The sequence below is a fragment of the Etheostoma spectabile genome, chromosome 18 (genome assembly GCF_008692095.1).
Source record: "Etheostoma spectabile isolate EspeVRDwgs_2016 chromosome 18, UIUC_Espe_1.0, whole genome shotgun sequence".
Taxonomy (NCBI): domain Eukaryota; kingdom Metazoa; phylum Chordata; class Actinopteri; order Perciformes; family Percidae; genus Etheostoma; species Etheostoma spectabile.
Window position 1 is genome coordinate 12,127,391 of NC_045750.1, and position 20,799 is coordinate 12,148,189.

Consider the following 20,799-nt stretch of genomic DNA (forward strand, 5'->3'; position numbering starts at 1 on the left):
TGGAATTAACAAACAGACCAGGTTTTTAAAACGCAGTGCAAAAACACTTCTGTTGTGGTGAAGCTAACAGCATCCAGTGTTTGGAAACCAATTCCTTTGCTCATCAAATGCTCATATTATGCTCATTTTCATGTTTGTAATTATATTTAGAGGTTATACCAGAATAGGTTTACCAGAATGGTTTAATTTTCAAAAAACACCATATTTTTGTTGTACTATACATTGCTGCAGCTCTTCTTTTCACCCTGTGTGTTGAGCTCTCTGTTTTAGCTGAGTAGAATATAAGTGAGGCAGCTCACTTCTATTCCATCTTTGTTGGAAGTTAAACTTGCGCAGTACCTAGGTAAGGACTGCTAGCCAGTCAGAAGCAGAGCATGAGGGTGTCCCACACTAGCAGCTAGTCAAGCATTACAACATGTGTTACAAAGTGACCCAAGTTTGTCACGGAAGTAAAGGATGGACTATAATAGAGGGTAATACTTTACTTTAAGGTATCTACATAAGAGTGACATGACACCAGCATGAACACATGACATTGTCATGACACAGTCATGACCCATGAATCCTAACCATAAACCTAACTTGTCATAACAAAACCGAATGACACAAAAATAAGCGTTATGTCAGAAACGTTTATGACTTGTTTATAATGTTTTGACACGTTCATGACAGTGTCATGTCACTCTTATGTAGATACCTTCTAGTAACATGTAACCTAATAGAGCTGTTTGGAGCAGTTTGTGAACTGTGTTTTCTGTTGGAGAAGGGGTGGACTTTAGGCTTTTTCACTTTTTAAACCTATAACATGCACCAAAAAGATATATAACACAATAAAGTAAAAGGGAAGGGAAAAAGCGTAATATGAGCACTTTAATGGCTGATGCAGCACACATTCATGCTGGGTTGACCCACGTGCGTAGACATTGTGATGAGCTCAGCAGTTTTTTTTGCTCAGCTTTTTTGTCTAGATTAAATGTACAAACACATAATGTCATTTTATTGATACAAGGCACACAGGGGCATGGATTAACTGCTGTTCTCAAGAAACAAGTATACACAGAGTTTGGCTTGTCATTGTCATCTTGTTATTACAAATTTAAAAAAAATATTCAACATTGGATTTAAACTGTAGCGGTTGCTTAGATTTATTCCCCCTACATATTCCCAACACAACAACAGAACTTCAAATCTCATTCTATTATACTAGTATGTGCCTGTCTAGCAACAAACTCATATCCTCTCCTTCACCTCTTGTTCACACGCACGCATACAAACACACAGATATTCCCAATCAAACGTATTTCATAAATTGTTTCATGATTGCACGATATTTTAAGCCCATTTTAATGTATAGAATACAGAGGCTGTAACTGCATAGACAAAAAAGAATTGAAAAACAAGTCTTCAGTAGCAGGTTTTCATATTTGTGTTGATTCTCTACCACTGACCACAATAATTAAAAAATCACTCTACGCATTTTTTGGCAATATAACATGTCTAAATGGCAGGCCTGCTGATATCAAAGTTAAAATTGTACAGTAGTTTAAGGCTTTTATTTGTTATAATTTATAGTTTATGTCAGTGATTTCAAAGTAGCCAAAAAAAAGCCCATTCATAAAACTGACATGTTGTCTTTAAGGTCTTCAAAGCTCAAACTATAGGGACAAATGTTATGTGTTGTGTTCAGGGCTTTACAACAGCATCTCAATAACAGTTGACATTAACACTGTTTTTATCCAGAACTAGATAACAGGGACGAGCAGATATTTGGTTCAGGTCTTCATCCTCTTTACTGATGGTACATTGGTGAGGAGGGAGGGGCATAGGAGGTTAAATGGCTCCTATTTAAACCCCTCCCAAGCACTTTCTGACACAATCCCTCTGCTTATCCTGCTGATGCCAGCCAGCTTGACTTTGGCGCGGGCTGTCCACCTGACGGCAGCTGTTGAATCCTTGGAGTCCGACAGATTAGCGTAGCGGGAGGAGTCCTCCTCAAGACCCCGGCCCGTCCAGGCCAGTTCCAACGGGAGCCCTAGAGAGTTGGGGAAGGACACTGGCGAGCCCCCGTTCTGGGTCTTGTCCTCTGGGGCTTCGTCGGTCACAGTCTCAGTTAAGTTCTCCAGGTGAGGCGGCTCCCAGCCCTCCATCTTCTCCAGTTTTTTGGCGGGGGAGATTTGCCTCATCGTCATGGTAACACTCTCCCAGAAACAGTGGCCCTTGTCTGGCTTGTCCTTCTTTTCCTTCTCCTTCTCGTCCTCCTTGATTTTCTTGTGAGACCTTTAGAGAAAAACAGAGAGAGGGAGAGAAGCATAAACACAAAAGTGGCAAAATAAAATAACCAGTCGACCACTCACATCTTAACTATAAATAGAACTGACTGGATGAGGTACGAGACATCTTAACACTTGGGAGTGGAACTTTCCCCGTACAGAAAGCCATTATATAAGAATTCCCGGTTGTTTGTCAAGGAGGGGTGATTGATTTAGGTTTTCCTCATGTTGAACAAATATGTTCCACTTCCTCAAGGGGTCTGAAAGTTAATAACTGCTAGCGAATGAAGCTCTGTCTTATATTCAAACAAATACAAGTGGTTGGACATGACTCCATTATTTCTAATCAAGTCTGTAAATATTTTTTGACTACACACTTGACCAGTAATGGCCCCTTAATATATACCAGCAGGTTTGACATTCCTTTCATATGCTGGTCGTGGTAATGCGGTCCTGAAATGGGGACCACTTGATACACAGAGGCACTTTTTGTGTCTTCATATCCACCTGGCAATCAATATCAGAATATTTTTTTTGGCACATGCAGTAGGACATTTAAAAAACTAAAAGTGTGAACCAGATGTATTTCTTTTTTTTCATAATTCTCTTTTTAATAGTAATTTCAAAGAGATCTCAGTATCAAATACTTTCCCTCAAGATAAAAAAAAAATGAGGGTTCAATTGACACCTTTCCCCCCTTCTTCCATGGGTTAGACCAAGGAAATAAATATATGTAAAACCATATGGAACGGGTTCCCCTTATGGTTGATATTTTGTATCAATAGAAATGTTGCATTGTTTATTAGTTTGGGTATAAGGTAATTGAGGAAATTGTAATCTACCATGAGTTATTGTTTCCAAAATATCAACCTATTCCTTTAAACATTTTTAAAAGTACTTATTTTGAGGAATCTTGTATTGCAACTTTAACTTAGGTAGGTAATTAAATGTTGTTTTAAGTTGAGATGGAGCAGCTTTACTGCAACAAACTATGATGCTGCTTGATGAAGGAGTAACACGTTGTAATAATGCAGTCGCAGTGTGTGTGTGTATCTCACCCTCTGCGGTCTGCCAGCTTTACTCCGGTCAGCAAGAAGTGCTCATCATCTTTAGAGGAGAACATCTTCTTCTCCTTCTTCTCTTTCTTGGACATGATCTTCTTCACCTTGGCCTCCTGACAGAAACCAGCACACAAGAGAGTGTTTCATTTTGACATGCAGAGCTCAAATGATGACTTGCATCTGTTGCATGTTAGCTCGTTATCTCTGATGCCTATTTGTAAATGTTATTTATGCTTTCCGAACACGTCGAAGTCAAATTCACAGGAATTTAGAAAAGCAGCCGTACGCTCAGATTGATGAATGTGCACATTTTGAAATTCTGTTATTGGCTTTGAACTACTGAAATGTGCTCTCCATCAAACCTTATTCACCTATGTGTCCATCATCCACAGCCACTCTTTTCAAATTAACAATAGTAATCACTATCATACAGGTAGACAGTTCATTGATTATAATAAAATTTATATTTTATTGCTGTCGGACAAAAGCCTTATGTTAAATATTCTGTTTTATAGATAGATAAATACAGAGAGAGCATCTGAGTAGCATTTACTTGGCAGTAATGCACGGCACATTCCAGTGGAAGACCCTCCACTCCCTCCGAGACTCCCCCAGGTCTCCCCCGTCACATCAGAATTCCTCCCTGTCCTCGCTGCTTTCCACCGAGAACAGATACCGCCCTCCTCTGCGATTATGAAACAAACCTTTGGCTCAGTTTCTCGCCGTGATTAGGAAGAATTGCCAATGTCAACTGTCAAGGCCTTTGCTTAGCTTTACTGTTGACAAAACATTCTGAGAACTCACAACATCATTTGATGAATGTATCTGACCTTGGCGACCGAGGTGACTGCTTCTTTTGTTTCTATTTCTTTTTCTATCGAGGAGGTGCTCAATTCAAAGCTCTGCCTGTACGAAAAACACAGACATAACACTTCTCTCCTGAGGATGTGAGAACAGCTACAACAAGCAAACAACTAGCTAGACATGAAAACAGTCACCTCTTAAACCAAACAGGAACACATACAATAAGATCTGTCATCAGGTCGGAGATCAAGCTTCACAATGTCACAATTCAGATAACATGAACTTATACAGAACTGTTCGTTCAGCCTACATTTCATCTAACACACACACACACACACACACACACAGATTACTCATAATCTCTTGTCATATTCAAAACTATGTGACATTTGATGGATTTGTAAACACTTTGCTCATTGATGCTGATAAACGAATCAAATCCTTCTTGTCTCACTTCTCATCATCATGAACATACCTCAGTTCAAGAACGCTGCAAGTTTCTTGGAATTTATTACCGTCAAAAAATATTTACAAAACTTTCGTCTCAGCTATTTCAACACCCTGTCTCTACTCTTTCTGTCTTATTCCTTGCTCTGCTTCTTGTTTCCTGTGTGCCGTCAAGTGTAAACCGTGGATCAAATTTGCTGTCGTTAGAGCTTTGCAGTAACAGAAAACCAAAGATGCCAACCCAGATTGTGTGTGTGTGTGTGTGTGTGTGTGTGTGTGTGTGTGTGTGTGTGTGTGTGTGTGTGTGTGTGTGTGTGTGTGTGTGTGTGTGTGTGTGTGTGTGTGTGTGCGTGTGTGTGTGAGTGAGAGAGAGAGAGAGAGAGAGAGAGAGAGGGCGCGAGCGCGGGGACTGGAGGGGACACTGTATGTGCAGCACTGTATGTGCATGCATGTGTGCACATACATAAGCCTGCCTATTCACCATTCTCTTCAGCATTGACCTCCAGGCCTCTAGATCCAAAGCAGCTCAGTGCCCAGTAATCTCTCCGACCAAAAGGTGGGTAAACCAAGCAGCTCACTGAGGCTCGCTGTGTGGGGGAGCTTTACCTACAGTTCCATGCCTGGAAGAACAATAGAGCTCTTATTGGACTGAATTCCTCCATTCCTACCCAAGAGTTGAAAGCTGGGAGATTAGAAAGGCATATAAATTTGGAAATATTGCTAATTGTGGTTATCAGACACAATACAGTATAAACAGTAAACTGTAGATCGTAAACCAGCATATTTTCAATTTAAAGAAGCTTGCATCGGCAAAATGTTTGGTATTTCTGCGTGATAAATGACTTGAAGAAATAGTAACACTTACCATATTTGCGTTCTTGCAAGAGTTAGGTTAAGATTGTTTACGATTGACGGATATGAGATTGACATCTCTCATATCCATCCATTGAATATAATGCTACAGTCTGCCGGGGAAACAGCTAGCTTAGCTCTATCGGAAGGTAACAAAATCCACCTACCAGCAACTCTGACCTCACCTCACTATCTCGTTTGTTAAATCTGTAAGAAGAACCTTGTGGTAACATCCTGTGGTTTTACAGGATGTTAAGTGCCAGCCAATAGATATTTTTTTAAATAAGTCCTTTAGGACATCTGCTTAAGAAACATGTTTTGTAGTAAAGCTTGATGACTTTTAAGTTGGATAATTGGCAGTACAACACTGTAAAATGAACATGGAATTACAGTGAAAGGTAACTTCCACTTCCAGGACTCCATGTCCTGAAAGAATTGTAGCCTTCCACGGTGTCAGAGCAGTCTTTGGCTATTTTCAGCATTGTTTTTCTTCCACAGTGATTGTTCCCGTCCAATAGGACCAGCTCCACGAAAGAATGCTGCGTTTCCTTCCCTTCTCCAGTCCAGCCAACCCTGTCCTCACAAACAGGACAGGTCTTGAAATATATCCTGTGAACTAAGTCACCTACAGTAGCTATACATGCAGTAGGAAGGCAGCCAACACTTTACATGGTTCAGAAGAGTTCAAACACGACCACACCTTTGAGTAAAGACTTGTTGTCAGTACAGATCAGGAGATGTGACATTTCGACCATGGACAAAGCACACAATCACGCAACAAAGTACATCATCTCTCTCTCTCACAACCCACTTGTTTAGGGTGGGCACAGCTGCAGATAGTTGGACAGTTGCCTGAGCACACAAAAAGGCCAACTGTAAAACCTGCATCTTGCATCTGCATGACATGCTGCTTTCTGGATGCTTTTATATAGGCCTTAGTGGTCCCCTATTCTGTATCTGAAATCTGGGGGGCAAGGTGGGGGCAAGGTGGAGGGTGGCCTTGACCAACTGCCATGCTTTGCTTGTTTGCATGCCACGATGTCTCTCTCTTTCCCATGGGCGGGCCAAATTCTCTGGGCGGGCAAAGCAGAGAAAGGGGAAGTAACATTGCTCCTTATGACGTCATAAGGGAAAGATTCCAGATTGGCCCATCTGAGCTTTAATTTTCTCAAAAGCAGAGCAGGATACACAGGGCTTGTGTCAGAAATTGCCATTTCTAACCACTGGGGGACCATAGGCATGTTATGGGTTTGGTTTTTGTTTTCTGTTTTTATTCAACATTTGTTCGGTTTCCTGTCTTCTATTATTCTCTGTGTGTCCTCCCTTGTCTCCTAGTGTTACTTCCTGTCCTGTGTCTGTTTTATTTTGATAGTCTGTTCCTCTGTCTAGTACTGTCTAGTTTTACTACCTGCCTTGTGTTTTCTCGCCTTTGTGATTGTCGTCCCTGCCCTGATGTGATTCACCTGTTGTATCACCTGTTTCTTGTTTGCTTGTTACCTCGAGTATTTAAGCTTTTTGTTCCCTTTGTCTCTTGTCAGATCCTTTTATTTGTTCCTGCTAGTGTGTTCCTGTCTCTGTGTGATAACCTTCCCTGATGTAGTTTTTTTCCCCTTTTCTGCATTTTGGACTTAGTTTTTGCCTGCCTCAGTTTGTACTCCTTGTGTCATTGTTTTTTGCATTTTTTAATCCTTTTTGTATTTTCCCTGTTTTTTTAGGTCAATAAATCCTCATCTCAACCTTTCTCCTGGCTTAAGGAGTTGCGTGATTGGCTGGACAGAAACGGCGACTTAAGATGTAGCTCTTGGCCCAAATTTGTCAAATGGTTGTTTTTAATATGGTTCCAACTTCTATATTATACCACTTTGTGCTTGATAGAGTTACTTGAAGCAGAATGGTAAATAAGAACAAACCCCAACAAGGCGATACGGATGCCATTGCAGAGGCATTGCTGGAGAAACAGAAAAGCTACCTCGAGCCATGTTTTTCTCAGATTGAACAGATGGGGATCAACAACGATAAGAAGCTAACTGCTATTCATGCTCAGCTAGCATCTCTGACTGCAAGCCTTGGCGCTATCAGATCTGGTGTGAATAACCTAAAAACCACCGTGGAAAGCAACGCAAGTAGTCTTGTGTAGTCAGTCATGGCCATGCTTTTCAAGAGCTGGAGGTGAAGCTAGCGGAAATGGAGGATAGAAACCGGAGATGCAACATCTGCATCGTCGTGAACGAGGGGCTAGAAGGTGCTAATGCTGTCCAGTATCTCTCACGCTCACTGCCTAAGTGGTTCCCAAATCTAGCAGATGTTCAAATAAAGATTATGACAGCCGGCTAGATTTACAGTGATAGGACAAAGAAAAACACCACTGCTAATCGCACATTGATTTTTAAGTAGAGGCTGCGCGGAGGTCTCCACTTGTCATTCAGGGCCGGAAAATGTTCTTCTCCCAGCAACTTTACGGTCAAGCGGCGCCAAGCCTTCTTTCAAACCATGGATTCAGCACGAGTGAAGAGTCTAGATCTTTTCCTGCTTTATCCAGCAATGCTGAAGATCAGAGATTGCGCCCATTACAAGGTTTTAACCTCCGCCAGGGATACTGAGGACTATGTGAACTGGGCTGCGCCCCGTTCTCCTCCTGCTGCTGCGCTGGGGAGAGCCAACGCTTCGGACCCCGTCAGGAAGGGCGCCGTGGAGGAGCATCAGGACTGAAACAACTGCCTGATGAACACGGACCGTTGGTTTGTCTTGTTCTCTTACTGCGTCCTGATTTTTGGTCGCACTGTTGTCTGATATGATTACAGGGAATGTGTTTCTGAATGCTATGACAACCTAGGTTAACATGGCCTACTCTCCATAGGTTAGCTGGGACACTGCTAGGCTAGAGTTTTTGTTTTATTGTTATAACTTTTAATCATTTGAGATACGTTGTAAAATTCATTTGAGATACGTTGTGAAATTTAATTTAAAAAATATTTTACATCATTTTAAAAGGGTAATATACTAGCAAGCTTACATTAGCTTGGTCAGATGGTTGTGTTTGCTACGTGACACCTGCCAGTTACTGAGCATAAATACTTTGTATCAATATTTTTAGTAACTGAACCTCAACTTTCTGTAATAATCCCTCATTGCACGTGCAAATTCTCCTAAATAAATTTGAAAGGTTTGTTTAAAACTTGTGTGATCCTATTTTTAACTGCACGCAGATTCCAGCAATTAACATGGTGAATACAATGTTATTACTGACCACAATGATCCTTTAAATCTTGACCCTAAACTACAGAGACCTCATTCCACAGTTACATACTGTGGGTTTTAGGATTAGGATAACAGTACAAGTACTACACAAGCATCCGTCATCCGTCATAACAAACGCAGACAGTCGTGGTGTTTACAGATAAACACCGCAGTCATCTGACCCTCCTGCTTTAACTCAGCTGTACCGTGAACCTCTTTGTGGCCATATGACAAGAAAAAACTTCTTGTGCATGTGAGTATATCGGGGGTTATGAGTTATCAAACGATCTGACGTTTTGGGTGACATAAGACTAGTGACCTGAAATGTGCAATATTGTGGGCTTGTGCATGTGTGTTCGGTCAATGTGTGAGAAGATAAGAGTTGGATGAGTGCATATCTTAGGGGATAACTGTGTAAATTAGTAAAAAAACATTTCCAAGCAAAGTGTGTATGTGTCTGTGTTAGGTCGGAATTAGCTGGGACGGTGTGCTGTTTACCTTGGATACTGCAGTGACAGGTTCCTCCTCTTCTTCCTCTTCCTCTCCTTCTATGTCTTTGTCCTGTAACACACAAATACCCCAGCAGTGAGTTAACATGGATAGCAACCCCCAAACACAAACACCATCCCCCCACTGCGGCAGAGACGTGTGTGTGTCTGTGTGTCTCTCTCTCCAAAAGAGAGGGCAACTTTCTTCAGAAGTGTAACATAAACAGAACGCTGTGTTTAGAGGGCGAGATGGACCGGGGAGGATGAGGGGTAGCAGCTGAACTCAGAGGGCAGATTTAAACAAAAGAGAAAGAAAATAAATGCATGACCTATTGCCTCACCAGTACATGACACTATTTGGGTATCCTTTATAAGTGGAGCTATTTCATCTCTATTGTGCTTCAGTCTATATAGGCTTTCTTCCCACGTTTTAGCATAGTTTCATTAGGGCCCGAGCGCCGACAGTGGCAAAGGCTCTATTGAAACTGAAGGAATTATTATTCCTTCTTTTTCTTCCGTGCAATGAATCGCCTTTTTGGGGATCTTATCATACTCAAAAACTCACCAAACTTTACACACGCATTAGTCCTGAAATTTTAAGGGTTTCAGGAATAGGCGCACAAAATGGCCTACAAAAGTTAGAGAAAAAAAAGCCCCTGCCGTACGTTTAACATAGACTAACAAAAAGTGGTACACATAGAGCATGTAGCATGTCAAGACGTACAAAAAAGCTAATTGGAGCCCTACCCTAAACCCAACAGAAAAGCATTTTTAATTAAAAGTTTGAAATTAGTGCAATTTTGATATTTTGAATTTTGACGTCATACTTTAACAAACTCCTCCTAGAGATTTCATTCAATCCACTTCAAATTTGGTCTGTGCCACCTTAAGATGTTAAAGATGAAACGTTATTAAAAGAAAAACTTTTTGTCATAGAGCATGGCCATGGCGGGGCGGCTATTTTGTGTGTTTTGCCATCAACACAGGAAGTGGGTGTAACTTAAGTGTACATTATCCAATTGACTCAAAACAGTTCAGGATTCATAACAGTCCAACCCTGTACCATCGTAACACCTTAAAGATGAAAAGATATTAAAAGAAAAACTTTTTGTCAAACGGGGTGGATGTGGCGTGGCGGCCATTTTGAGCATTTATCAATGAACAAAGAAGTTGTTGTAACATTAGTCTACATTGTCCTGTCTGCCCAAAATTTCTGACATTTAACAAGGGTCCTGAGGACATCTACAGGCCAAAATTTACTTTTGGTCATAGCGCCCCCTTCTGGCAAACGGAAATCCGCCTTACATGACAAACATCATCCGATTTACATGAAACTTATAATGTGTGGTCGACATGTGACAATAAGCCGCCCCCTATAGTTTAACCATGCCCATGAACGTAGACCACGCCCCCCTTTTATGGCTTTTGGACCGTTTAAGGTAGAGTCTTGTGTGAGGTATCATTGAACTCAGCAGAGAGTTCCTTTTTCATTGGTGATGGTTTGCGATGACCGACGGTTGCACAAAATACACAGGCGCATGGAGCGGCGTCTGCCAGTTACCCCGACACCCTTCCAACGCTGCTTGCAGCTTTAATTAGTTTTTATCATTTTATGTGAAGGTATTTTGTTTTGATAAGACAGAGCTGTAAGACTGAAACTTGTCAGTTGGACTTGAGTTGGACTGAAATGCTGTGAGAGAGACAGTATATTTACAGTGTAAAACAACAGTATACATCCTTCCTCTTGAAATAATTTAGCAAATTAAAACTTTTGTTTATAATATACGTTTTATTACAACTGCTTTGAGCCTAATTGAAACATGGGGACTAGTCACCGAAAAAGTTATTTTTGTTACCTTGGCAGATTATGATTACTGCTCCTAAATACAGACAGATTTATTCTGTGCAAAGGGCTCAGCCAAAACAAGATATTTTCACATAAAATTAAACGACGAGTTATCATGCCACCTCATTAGAGTATCCTTAAATTTAATGTAGTCTGGATTTATATGTCCATAATCAAGAATAATCATTATGATAACACACATTCATCAAGAATGTGTTTAACCTTAACTGAAATTTATCTTTGAGTCATGCCTTTGCCTGTATGACTTGACTTGGACTTGCTCCAAAAATCTTAAAATATTACTACATCAAAAGAAGAGGGCAGCAAAAAGTCATCAGACGTGCAGCTGAACCTGAGATTACTACTGTAGAGCCAGGATTTCTATATAATGATCAAAGCTGTAACATGGAGTTGTTAACATCTAACAACTCCATGAGACAGAGAGCGATAGAAGGAAAAACAGTGGTTGGACATGTCTGAGCAAAGTCTGCTGTGTCTCCACCACCTGAGCTGATCAAAGACACACTCTCTCACACACAACCTGATTGCTGACTGTTGTTTGAGCGTAAAAGCATTAACAACTTGGAACAGAGGGAAAGAGTAAGGGGAGGGGAAAGAGAGTAGTGTTTGGGGAGAAAAAAGAGTTCTGCTTTTGCACCTCAGGGGGTCATTCTTTCTGTCTGCCTCTCTCTCTTTGACTGTGTCTATGTACAAGTGTGTAAATGTTACCGCAGCGTTGTCCTTATTTAAAAGTGCCAACAGTAGACCTGCTTTCCAAAAGCCAACAGTAGACCTAATCCACATTTTCCAAGACCAGGCTGTCGAAAAAGTATTTTTGCCTGCAGTATGTTTCATCAAACATTTGACCAAATACTGTATATTTAAGTAAATATTTCAACATTGACATTAGATGAAAAGATTGATACCACTCTCATATCCGAACGCTAAATATGAAGCTACACAACCAGGAGATGGTTAGCTATGAGATCAGAGCAGGGCCAGCTGTTTCCCCTTTTACGGTCTTTGTGCTAAGCTAACGTTTTTTTGGCAGCAAATTCATGTTTAACAATAATAATCATATTTTGAAAGTCAAAATATTGTTATATATTAAAAAAGGCTTCAGGCCCCCCCTTTTTTTTTACATCATAATGATTTGGTTTGAAAGTGTAATACAAAACTCACAAACCTTAAACCCTTTCTTCAATAGATGATCCACACAGCTTTACCTTTCTTTTCCCGTACACCTAATGATTTACATGTGAGACTGTCTGAAGTTTTTGCTCAGACCTGATCTGTTCTCTCATGATCCCACTTCACAAAGAGGGCCCCTACGGTGGTATTAGAGTGGTGTTAATAAAGTATTAAGTGTGTTACCGCTTTAAGCCATAGACAAACAGGCACATGCCTGCTCCCAGCTGCTTCTTGCAGCCTATTGAACTTCAATAGAGAGTGAGAGAAAGCAAGCTGCGGCACAGAGTCTGCACTGTAGTCGCCCTAGAGCACTATGGAGGGAGGACAGATATTAATTTCCCCTTCTTTTCCTCTGTGCGTCTATGGATGTATTATATCTTTATCATACTTGTCTGTCTCTATCTGTCTGCCTGCTGGTTTCTGTCTGTGTCTGTCTGTATGGGTGACGCTGATGGTTGCGACGTATGACATCAAGGTCATCAGTTTTGCCATTACAGAGATAACAATGAATAAGTGCAAAAGAAAAAGACCTACTGCATCTTGACTATAAGTACAGAAAATACTACTGTGTACATTCTGTACATAGGCTTAATTTCATTATTTCATTGGTATGTCTGAATCTGTCTCAATTCACACTTTAACACAGTCTGAAAATCTTTGGTGACTTGCTGATGCAGAGATGCTCCAGATAATCTATCTTTTGCCCTCTCTGCTTCACTTACTTCAGACAGTCAGAGGACTGAAAAACCTGCATATCCACACTGTTATCATAACTCTTTATCCTTGCTTCATCCTGTATCACTGCTAGGCTGGATCTGCCTTTTCACTGTGTTCACAACATTTTATGAGCCGACCGCTGACCTCTACATGTACTTAATCACCATGCCGACTCGCGGAGACCTCCCTGATGACATTCCCAGGAATCTGAGGAGAAATTACAGCTCTGATCTCAGATCAGCTCTTATCATCTAAAGAAGTTCACTACTGGAGACAGAGTCACAAACTGAACCCAAAGCAGCTCTTCGGAGGTAGGTGCCACATGCGTTAGTTCCCAGGCTGTAAGTTAAGAATGGCCAATAAAAACCCAGCCAAGGGTCAAAGATCTCCACATTATCACAACAACAGATGTAAAATGCTGGGAAGTGGTGTTGGTTGACCTTCCCAATTGCCTACTACATGCAACATTTATACATCCAGTGATTGCTAAATGGCAAATACACTGTACACAAGCATTGGATAGTTTACATTTAAAAATGAACTTTAAAAATAATTTTTTTCCCTGTTAGTTTGACTGAATATGTAAGTGGACTGTTTTAATATAACGCTTTTCTAGTCTCAACGACTACTGAAACACTTTTATAGGATCCATTCACCATTCACACACTGTGCCCCAGGCTGCCGTACAAGGTGCCACCGGCTCATCAGATAAACACTCACACACATTTACACTCCAATGGCGCAGCATCGGGGGCAATCCAGGGTTTAGTGTCTTGCCCAAGGGCACTTCCACATGGGACTGCAGGGCCAGGAATGAACCATAGTCTGACTCAATTCTTAAGAACACTACGCTCAATGAGGACAATGTCCCATTCACAATTTGACAAGTCTTCCCATCAGACTCAAACTTTCTCTCTAGTTTCCTCCTACCCAGGTTCCTCATTGTTGGCATAACACCACGCTGGCTTGCGCCACAAAACAGATCACTGAAACAATGTCACACATTTTGAATGGCTGTGATCCTTACAAAGAAATGTACCTAGCACATCATGACAGAATAGTGGACCTCATATGGACACATCAAACAATTGTCCAAGCTCAGGGAGAATGTACAAGCATTGCTGTGTCAAACCTTTCATGTTTCATCTCTGCAATAGTAACCCAGGAACTTTTTCACATCTTTCTGGTAATACACCAGATGTAGTGGTCAATTAAAAGTCCAAAAAAGTGTTTGTTCTAGAGGTAGTCTGCCCATTTGATTCTGACCAACATCATGTACATCATTTCATGCCAACTACTCCTAAATACCATTTCACAGCTGAATAGGTGCACGCTACTTGTTTTTCATTTGGCAGCCTAAGACCCATTTAATTGCTTGGTTGTAACTTGGGATGCCTAAAAAAGGGGCTAAACGGCTTGAAAAGTACTCTGCTGTCTCTGCTGTCATTGGCTTATCATGGCTCATGCTCTGTGATGTCCAGCACCTTGACAGAGCCCAGCTGCTATTAAAGTGCTGATACAGAGGCTCATAGACCTCACACACCACTGCTCACCTGACAAATGTAGATTTGTGTGAAAGAGCGTGTTTGTTTGTGTGTGTGTGTGTGTGTGTGTGTGTGTGTGTGTGTGTGTGTGTGTGTGTGTGTGTGTGTGTGTGTGTGTGTGTGAGTGTGGTGGTGGGTATTTCTCTTTTTTCCAATATCACGTAAAAGCTTTACAAGTTCAAAATTGACACTTTAAATCTAAAAGTCTTTCTACTCCTAGATGGATTTATGTTGTCACTGGATTTCTTTCATTCTTCATTTGTAACACAATTGAATTCCTGTAACATTCAATAAAACAGTTTTCAATTTAAACAGATATAGTTTTGCTGTCTCCATGTCAAATATGTTAGGATTGTTTTTTGTTCTCTCTGGGGAGACAATGAGCTGACTCTTCTTTGACCTCTCAGCATTTTCTGTCACTTTCCTTCTCAGCTGACAGGAACTTGAGCACTTGTCCAAAAAAAATCTTTCAGAATGATCTGATAATTTAAGCTGTTTCAAAAAAATAATTCTGGTGAAAACTGTGGTTAACAATAGGTTTGGCCCTGTTTTGATGTTTAGCCCTTGAGCCTCATTCTGGCACTTGTTAAAGAAACACATCCTTAAACAAGTGAAATGATGGCATTAACAAGTGGAATAATACGTTGTAGAGTAACACATGATTCTTTTGCCATGTTTTAACCATGTTCTTGTTGGAAAGAAAACCAACATAAGTGACGGTCATTGTTAGCGGTGAATTGTCATCAGTCTCTTTACCTTGTAGGAGTGATGATAGTGCCAGGACATGTCGTCTTCTTCTGACGCATAATCCACCAGCACTTTACTCTTACTTTTCTTGAACATATCTCCACTTGTCGCTGAAACAAGCCGCCTTGATCGTTAAAATAAAAGTTGCCTCCTTCGGTAACTAATCTGGAGTTCACACTGAACCGTCTGGTCCTGTTTTGTCCGTTTTCTGTGGAGATGGCAGCAACGCACCACCGCAGCGCGTTCCGTTCTTTTGGTTATTTCTGCAGCAGCAGATCCAGGAGACGTTCTTGGAACACAGGTTGTTCATTCATAGAAGTGGCTGGAGTGCGCGAATTGATCTTTTTTCTATGAAACTCACTATTTTGGTTTTGACTTGTGTTTGGTGCGTTTTTACGCAGGCTCGGACACCTGGATCTCAACCCGTCGCTCCTCCCACAGTCTCCCCGCTGCTCCAGTTCGTTGAAGTGGAAATGGTAGAAGGAGGAAGGGGTCATACGTCTCATCTCTGGCCAATGCAAGCATTGAGTTACGCATTCATGCAGAATAAAGTAACTTTTTCATATTTAGGATGACATAAATAATGGAAAAACACGGAACGGATATTTGGAAGCTGCTGACTGACCAATTGTATTTAAAATAGAGAAATCCTTTTTTTATTATTATATATGACCTGTTATTTAAGTAGTGGAAGAAGTATAATAGAAACTTTAATTGAGTACGTAATAATACAACAAGTAAAGTGTCTTTAAGTAAAAATCTTGAGTAGAAGCATTTTCAGCTAAATTAAAATAAAAGTACACAAATCTTGCCTGCTGATATTAAATAATTATATAGAGATAATATATCATTTGGATTATTATCGTACAAACACATATATGTAGGCCTACAGTATATATATATATATATAGGCTATAAATACAATCTTAATCTGCAAAATAACTAGCCGTCAGAGTAAAGTAATAAGTTAAATATTTCCCTCTGAATTGTATTCGCCCTAATAATATCTAAATAATAATAATAATAATAATAATACATTTTATTTAACAGCGCCTTTCTAACACTCAAGGACTCAAAATGTACAGTAGGCCTATAGAAATTGTCTTGCCTTAGTTATTTCTGGCCATTGGACCAGGAATCCTGGAAAGATTAAAAAGAAATCTGGGCCCAATTTTTTTCTTTTCTTTTTTTAATCAAAAATACAGAAATACACACAGGCACCACATCAAATTTTAATTCTAGCTCTTGTTTTTTTTTTCATTGCAGTCAAATAATGTGTAGAAGTATTAAAATGAGTTATTTAGCGTTAGGTCAAAGCTTTTCTCTCCAGAATCCTTGCAGCTTTCAGGGACTAAAACAATTCTTCAGTCAGTTTGAAGTCCTTGACATGAAAGCAACTAGATGGTTTGATTTAATCTTATCTTTTTGTTGAAGGCCAATCCCGTATTTACTACAGACAAAGACTTTTGTTGAATAAAATAAAACCCAAAGTTTACAGTCAAGGCTGTGAGTTTGCCTACTCAGTTGTTTTTCCTGTTTGAGGCAGATATGTGAGAATAATGTGTTATACAGGCAGATGACAGGACTTTTTGGAGTATGTATTTCACTAGGAAATGGAATATCTCTCTCTCTGTCTCTCTCTCTCTCTTTCTTTCTCTCTCTCCACCCCCCCACCCCTTCTAAGACCTCTGATGCCAGAGGAAACAAATGGCACATTATGCTGTCAGGCTGACCTCTTAAAATAGCCACAGTTTAGCGCCTGTAAGACCACTCACCTGATTCAAAGGTTCTGAAAATCCCATTTCAATATCTACTTTAAGAATGAGGATTGGGAATTAGGAATTTGGATTGTTAGATGTCTAAGAACTTACAGGAAAAAACAAAAGAAACACACTCAGACTGTTTTTGAGAATTTAACATCTTTTCTGCCCAGAAAAGGTTTAGAGGTGTTGTGCAATATTCCCCTCAGTCTATTTTCTAAACCTATACTGAAAACAATGCTTAGTTCTAGAGCACTGTTTCAGTTTGTGATGTCAATTTATGTGTCTTTGTGCAACAAGCTCTTTGTTCAGTATTGTTCATAATTAATTACTTTTGTTGGATTTGGTGTCAGCTCTTCATTTGCACCAGCTGACACAAGCTATAATTGGCTGTTAGGACATGCCCATCACCTGTCAACAGGCAGGCCAGTGACTTTTGACCTCTGAGGTCATCAGTGGGTCAACTGTTTATTTGAGACACTTTCTACTACTTGTATTCCCACAGTATCTCTACAGTGGTTATTTACAGTATTGGTGGCCCTGGTTACCAACATATATGTATGTGCATGTGTATGTCACCAATCAATCATCTTGGTTGTTTTTGTCCTAAAATTACTGTTGCGAAATAATCTTCAACATATGGACGCCCACTCTACCAACTGAGCTATCCAGGAGCCCTGCCATATGGCTTTGAAATATTTGTAATGTTTTTCAAAATGCAGACGGTAAGAACCAACCAGCCAAAGCAATTGCGCTGGGGGCCCCAGACTGTGCTTTTTACCATTCAAACTGCATTTGAAACATCCATATCCCATTACCTCCCTGTACTACAAAGATAGCCCTTACCAATCACTCGCAATGTTAGTTTTGTATTAAGAGACACACATGCCCTTGAAACATAAAATGATCCCACAGACACACACTGGCCCCCAGTGACTCCGGGTTTGCATTGTGGCCATTCGTTTGTTTGTTTTGCACCACTAGTTTCATTAAATGCCAAAAAGGATTGAGGCCTTAAAGCAGCACATACCCTTTTTTACCTTTATTTTAAGGCCCTCATGGTGCATCTTTAACCAATTATAGTTCTACTATAGTACCATAGTTAAAGTTGTTGATAAAACATCAATAGACAATGATATTTGGTTATAAACCCGTTTTTAATATTTCTATACTGCTTATGAATGCTGAATTGTGGAACTTATCATAAGTGCATCCTAAAAAGTCAGTAAGTGCCCAGGGGCCCAGAGGGTTAATCAAGTCCTGCTTGTCAATTAGAGCATGTCACGATGTGTGTCTGCATGTACTGTATGCATGTGTGTGTGTGTGTGTGTGTGTGTGTGTGTGTGGTGTGTGTGTGTGTGTGTATAAGTTACACTTATTACGTCAGCTGTTCGGTTAGTTAAGACATGAGGTCAGGTCCAACAGGGTCACAAAGTCACACATGGGAACAGAACTGGGATTGTCCAACCTGCTTTAATGTCTCACATGGACACATATGTACTGTACAGCTTAGACTAGGCTTGAAGGATGTGTAGGGCAGTGGCTTAATTTCTTATTTGCTTCACAAGGCTTTCAAGAGACGCCCGAAACATATGAGAGTGGCAGAAAATGCAGTAGGTCACAGCGTCTTCTTAATTAAAAGGAGCTATGTTGAGTGTTTTTATCAAGAAGTGCATGGAAGGGTGGACCCAAGTGCAAAGAGGAGGAGGCAAAACCACAACCGTTTGTATTAACAGTGGTCACCAACATTATATATATATATATATAATATATATATTATATATATATTATATATATATATAATATATATACACACACACTACCGGTCCAAAGTTTGGGGTCACTTGAAATTTCCATTGCACTCCATATAGACGAATACCAGCTGAGATCAGGGCATTGTTTTTTAACCAGGGCAGCAAGTTTTAGATTACATTATGTGCCGACATAATTGCAAATAGGTTTGCCAGTGTTTTATCGTTAGTTTTTAAATGTATCAGATTAGTAAACATAATGTGCCTTTGGATGATTGAATGAATGGTGCTGATAATGGGTAAGTAGATATTGCATAAAGATCAGCCCCCCCACTCAGATCAGCTGGTATGCTGGCATAATGGAGTGGTATGGAAATCTTTAAGTGACCCCAAACTTTGGACCGGTAGTGTATCTACCTTACCCATTATAAATAATATAAAGAATAAATAATAAAGAATAAACATTATCAACAACTATCTGACGAGATACACAGGTCGCAGAGTTCTCCTGCACAAAGCCACGGGACTACATCGAAACGGTTTAGCCAAGAACAGAGATTAAAGCTTTAATTATGTTCGCAGGCCAGCTCTCAAAGATGTTCCTTCTGTTCTGTTCCGGTCTGCGTGTGTAGTTTTAATGAACAGTTGGTATCTAAGAGTGACTTAAAACGGCTCCATAGAATTTAAAACACTGTCTACATTTGAGGTGTGCTTGTTCATTTTCTTACAGTTTGATTTGTGAAGATTGCAGAATATTTAACGTCATTTCAGTTTGAGGCTTTCTTTAATCTAAGTTTTAAATCTTCCATAAGATCAGGCAAGAAAGCTCAGAGAAACGAATTGAGTACGTAGATCATGAGTGGGAGTGGTTTCCACAGGAGACATTGTACTGCAACTAGTGAATGCAATTTGTGAAGAAATTGCGGTGTGAATGCTGTGTGCTGAAAGGCTGACGTCACACTGAATTTCTGGCTTGAATGTATAGCACATACAGATTGTTCTTAAACGTTTTAACACATTAAGACAGAAATTTAAGGAAATATTATTTTGAAGTTACTTACTCTTCTCATTAGGTTTACTTAGCTAAAATGGTTCCAGGTTAATAAAAAAAATGCTCATCTTTCTCTCTTGTCTTGCTTACAATGGTCTTTTCTGTTGTCCTCATTAGGTCATTAAACCAATGCTTTCTGCAAGAAAAAGAATAGGGGGGAACAGAAGGTGAGACTAAAAGTCTTTGCAAGTCAATGTCAAAGGTCAGAGATAGAAACGGTTAGGGTGAGGTGGAGGGAAAGTGAACATCTTGGGGGGTCTTGAAGCTGTAGAGTAGGTAGTCTGAGCGTTGGATACTTATGAATTTGAACTGCTGAGTCATTAGTGCAGCTTTTAGCACAGGAACTAGGAAAGTACGTGCTCTTTCACTCATGCAGTTGAGCTTCGAAGCACATTAAACTTTAGATTTCTTTCCATTGGTCCCTCAGGCAATTTTGCATAAGAGTTAGTATTGGATGTCTTTCATACACATGGGGACAATTGTTTTAGTATTTGTAACAAGCTCAACTTAAGTTTTACACTTGGTAGAGAACATATTTAATATACTTTATCAAAGACTTGTAATGTAGCTCCTTAAGTACCTTCAAAACAAGGTAGTTTTTAGTCACACCTCATCAATTCTGCACAGCAGACCTAAAATAGATTGGATGTGTCTTGGCAAACACATCTCCTTGTGTTTAATAACAAGCTGCCAGTCAACACCGCACATCCATACAGCTGCTATTTCCTCTGTCAGCCCATAGATGAGCCAAGAACTTCATTAAAGAATTTCATTGGTTAATAATGTTTTAGGTCACATGCACGTATCTATAAAGATATGTTGGTTTTGTTTGTTTTTGTGTTTGTGTGTGCATTACAGCACGGAAGGGGACTGCGTAAGAACATTAGCTCCTGATAGGTGTTTTAATGAGCTCAAGGCAGTGAACACGTTTAACACCAGGCTAAGCTCTAAGTTTAAGAAGAGTAATTTAAAGGGAGAAAGAATGTGCTGTGTCACTGAGGACACAAACACACACACACACACACACACACAC

At 40.1% G+C, this 20,799-nt stretch overlaps 1 protein-coding gene across 1 annotated transcript; it reads right to left on the reverse strand.

Moving 5' to 3' along the window:
* Positions 1-26: 26 nt before the first annotated feature.
* Positions 27-15,666, reverse strand: si:ch211-225h24.2 (testis development-related protein). Its single transcript, XM_032543195.1, has 4 exons — positions 15,214-15,666; positions 9,170-9,232; positions 3,329-3,444; positions 27-2,277 (listed from the first exon to the last, which is right to left on the reverse strand). The coding sequence occupies exons 1-4, from the start codon at positions 15,298-15,300 to the stop codon at positions 1,842-1,844; spliced, it is 702 nt and encodes a 233-aa protein (XP_032399086.1). The 5' UTR covers positions 15,301-15,666; the 3' UTR covers positions 27-1,841.
* Positions 15,667-20,799: the final 5,133 nt, after the last annotated feature.

Coding starts and splice junctions, on each gene's coding strand:
- si:ch211-225h24.2 (XM_032543195.1), bottom strand. CDS start 15,300: ATGTTCAAGAAAAGTAAGAGTAAAGTGCTGGTGGATTATGCGTCAGAA. Junction 9,233..15,213: donor ACTATCATCACTCCTACAAG/GTAAAGAGACTG, acceptor TGTGTGTTACAG/GACAAAGACATAGAAGGAGA. Junction 2,278..3,328: donor AAGCTGGCAGACCGCAGAGG/GTGAGATACACA, acceptor TTTTCTCTAAAG/GTCTCACAAGAAAATCAAGG.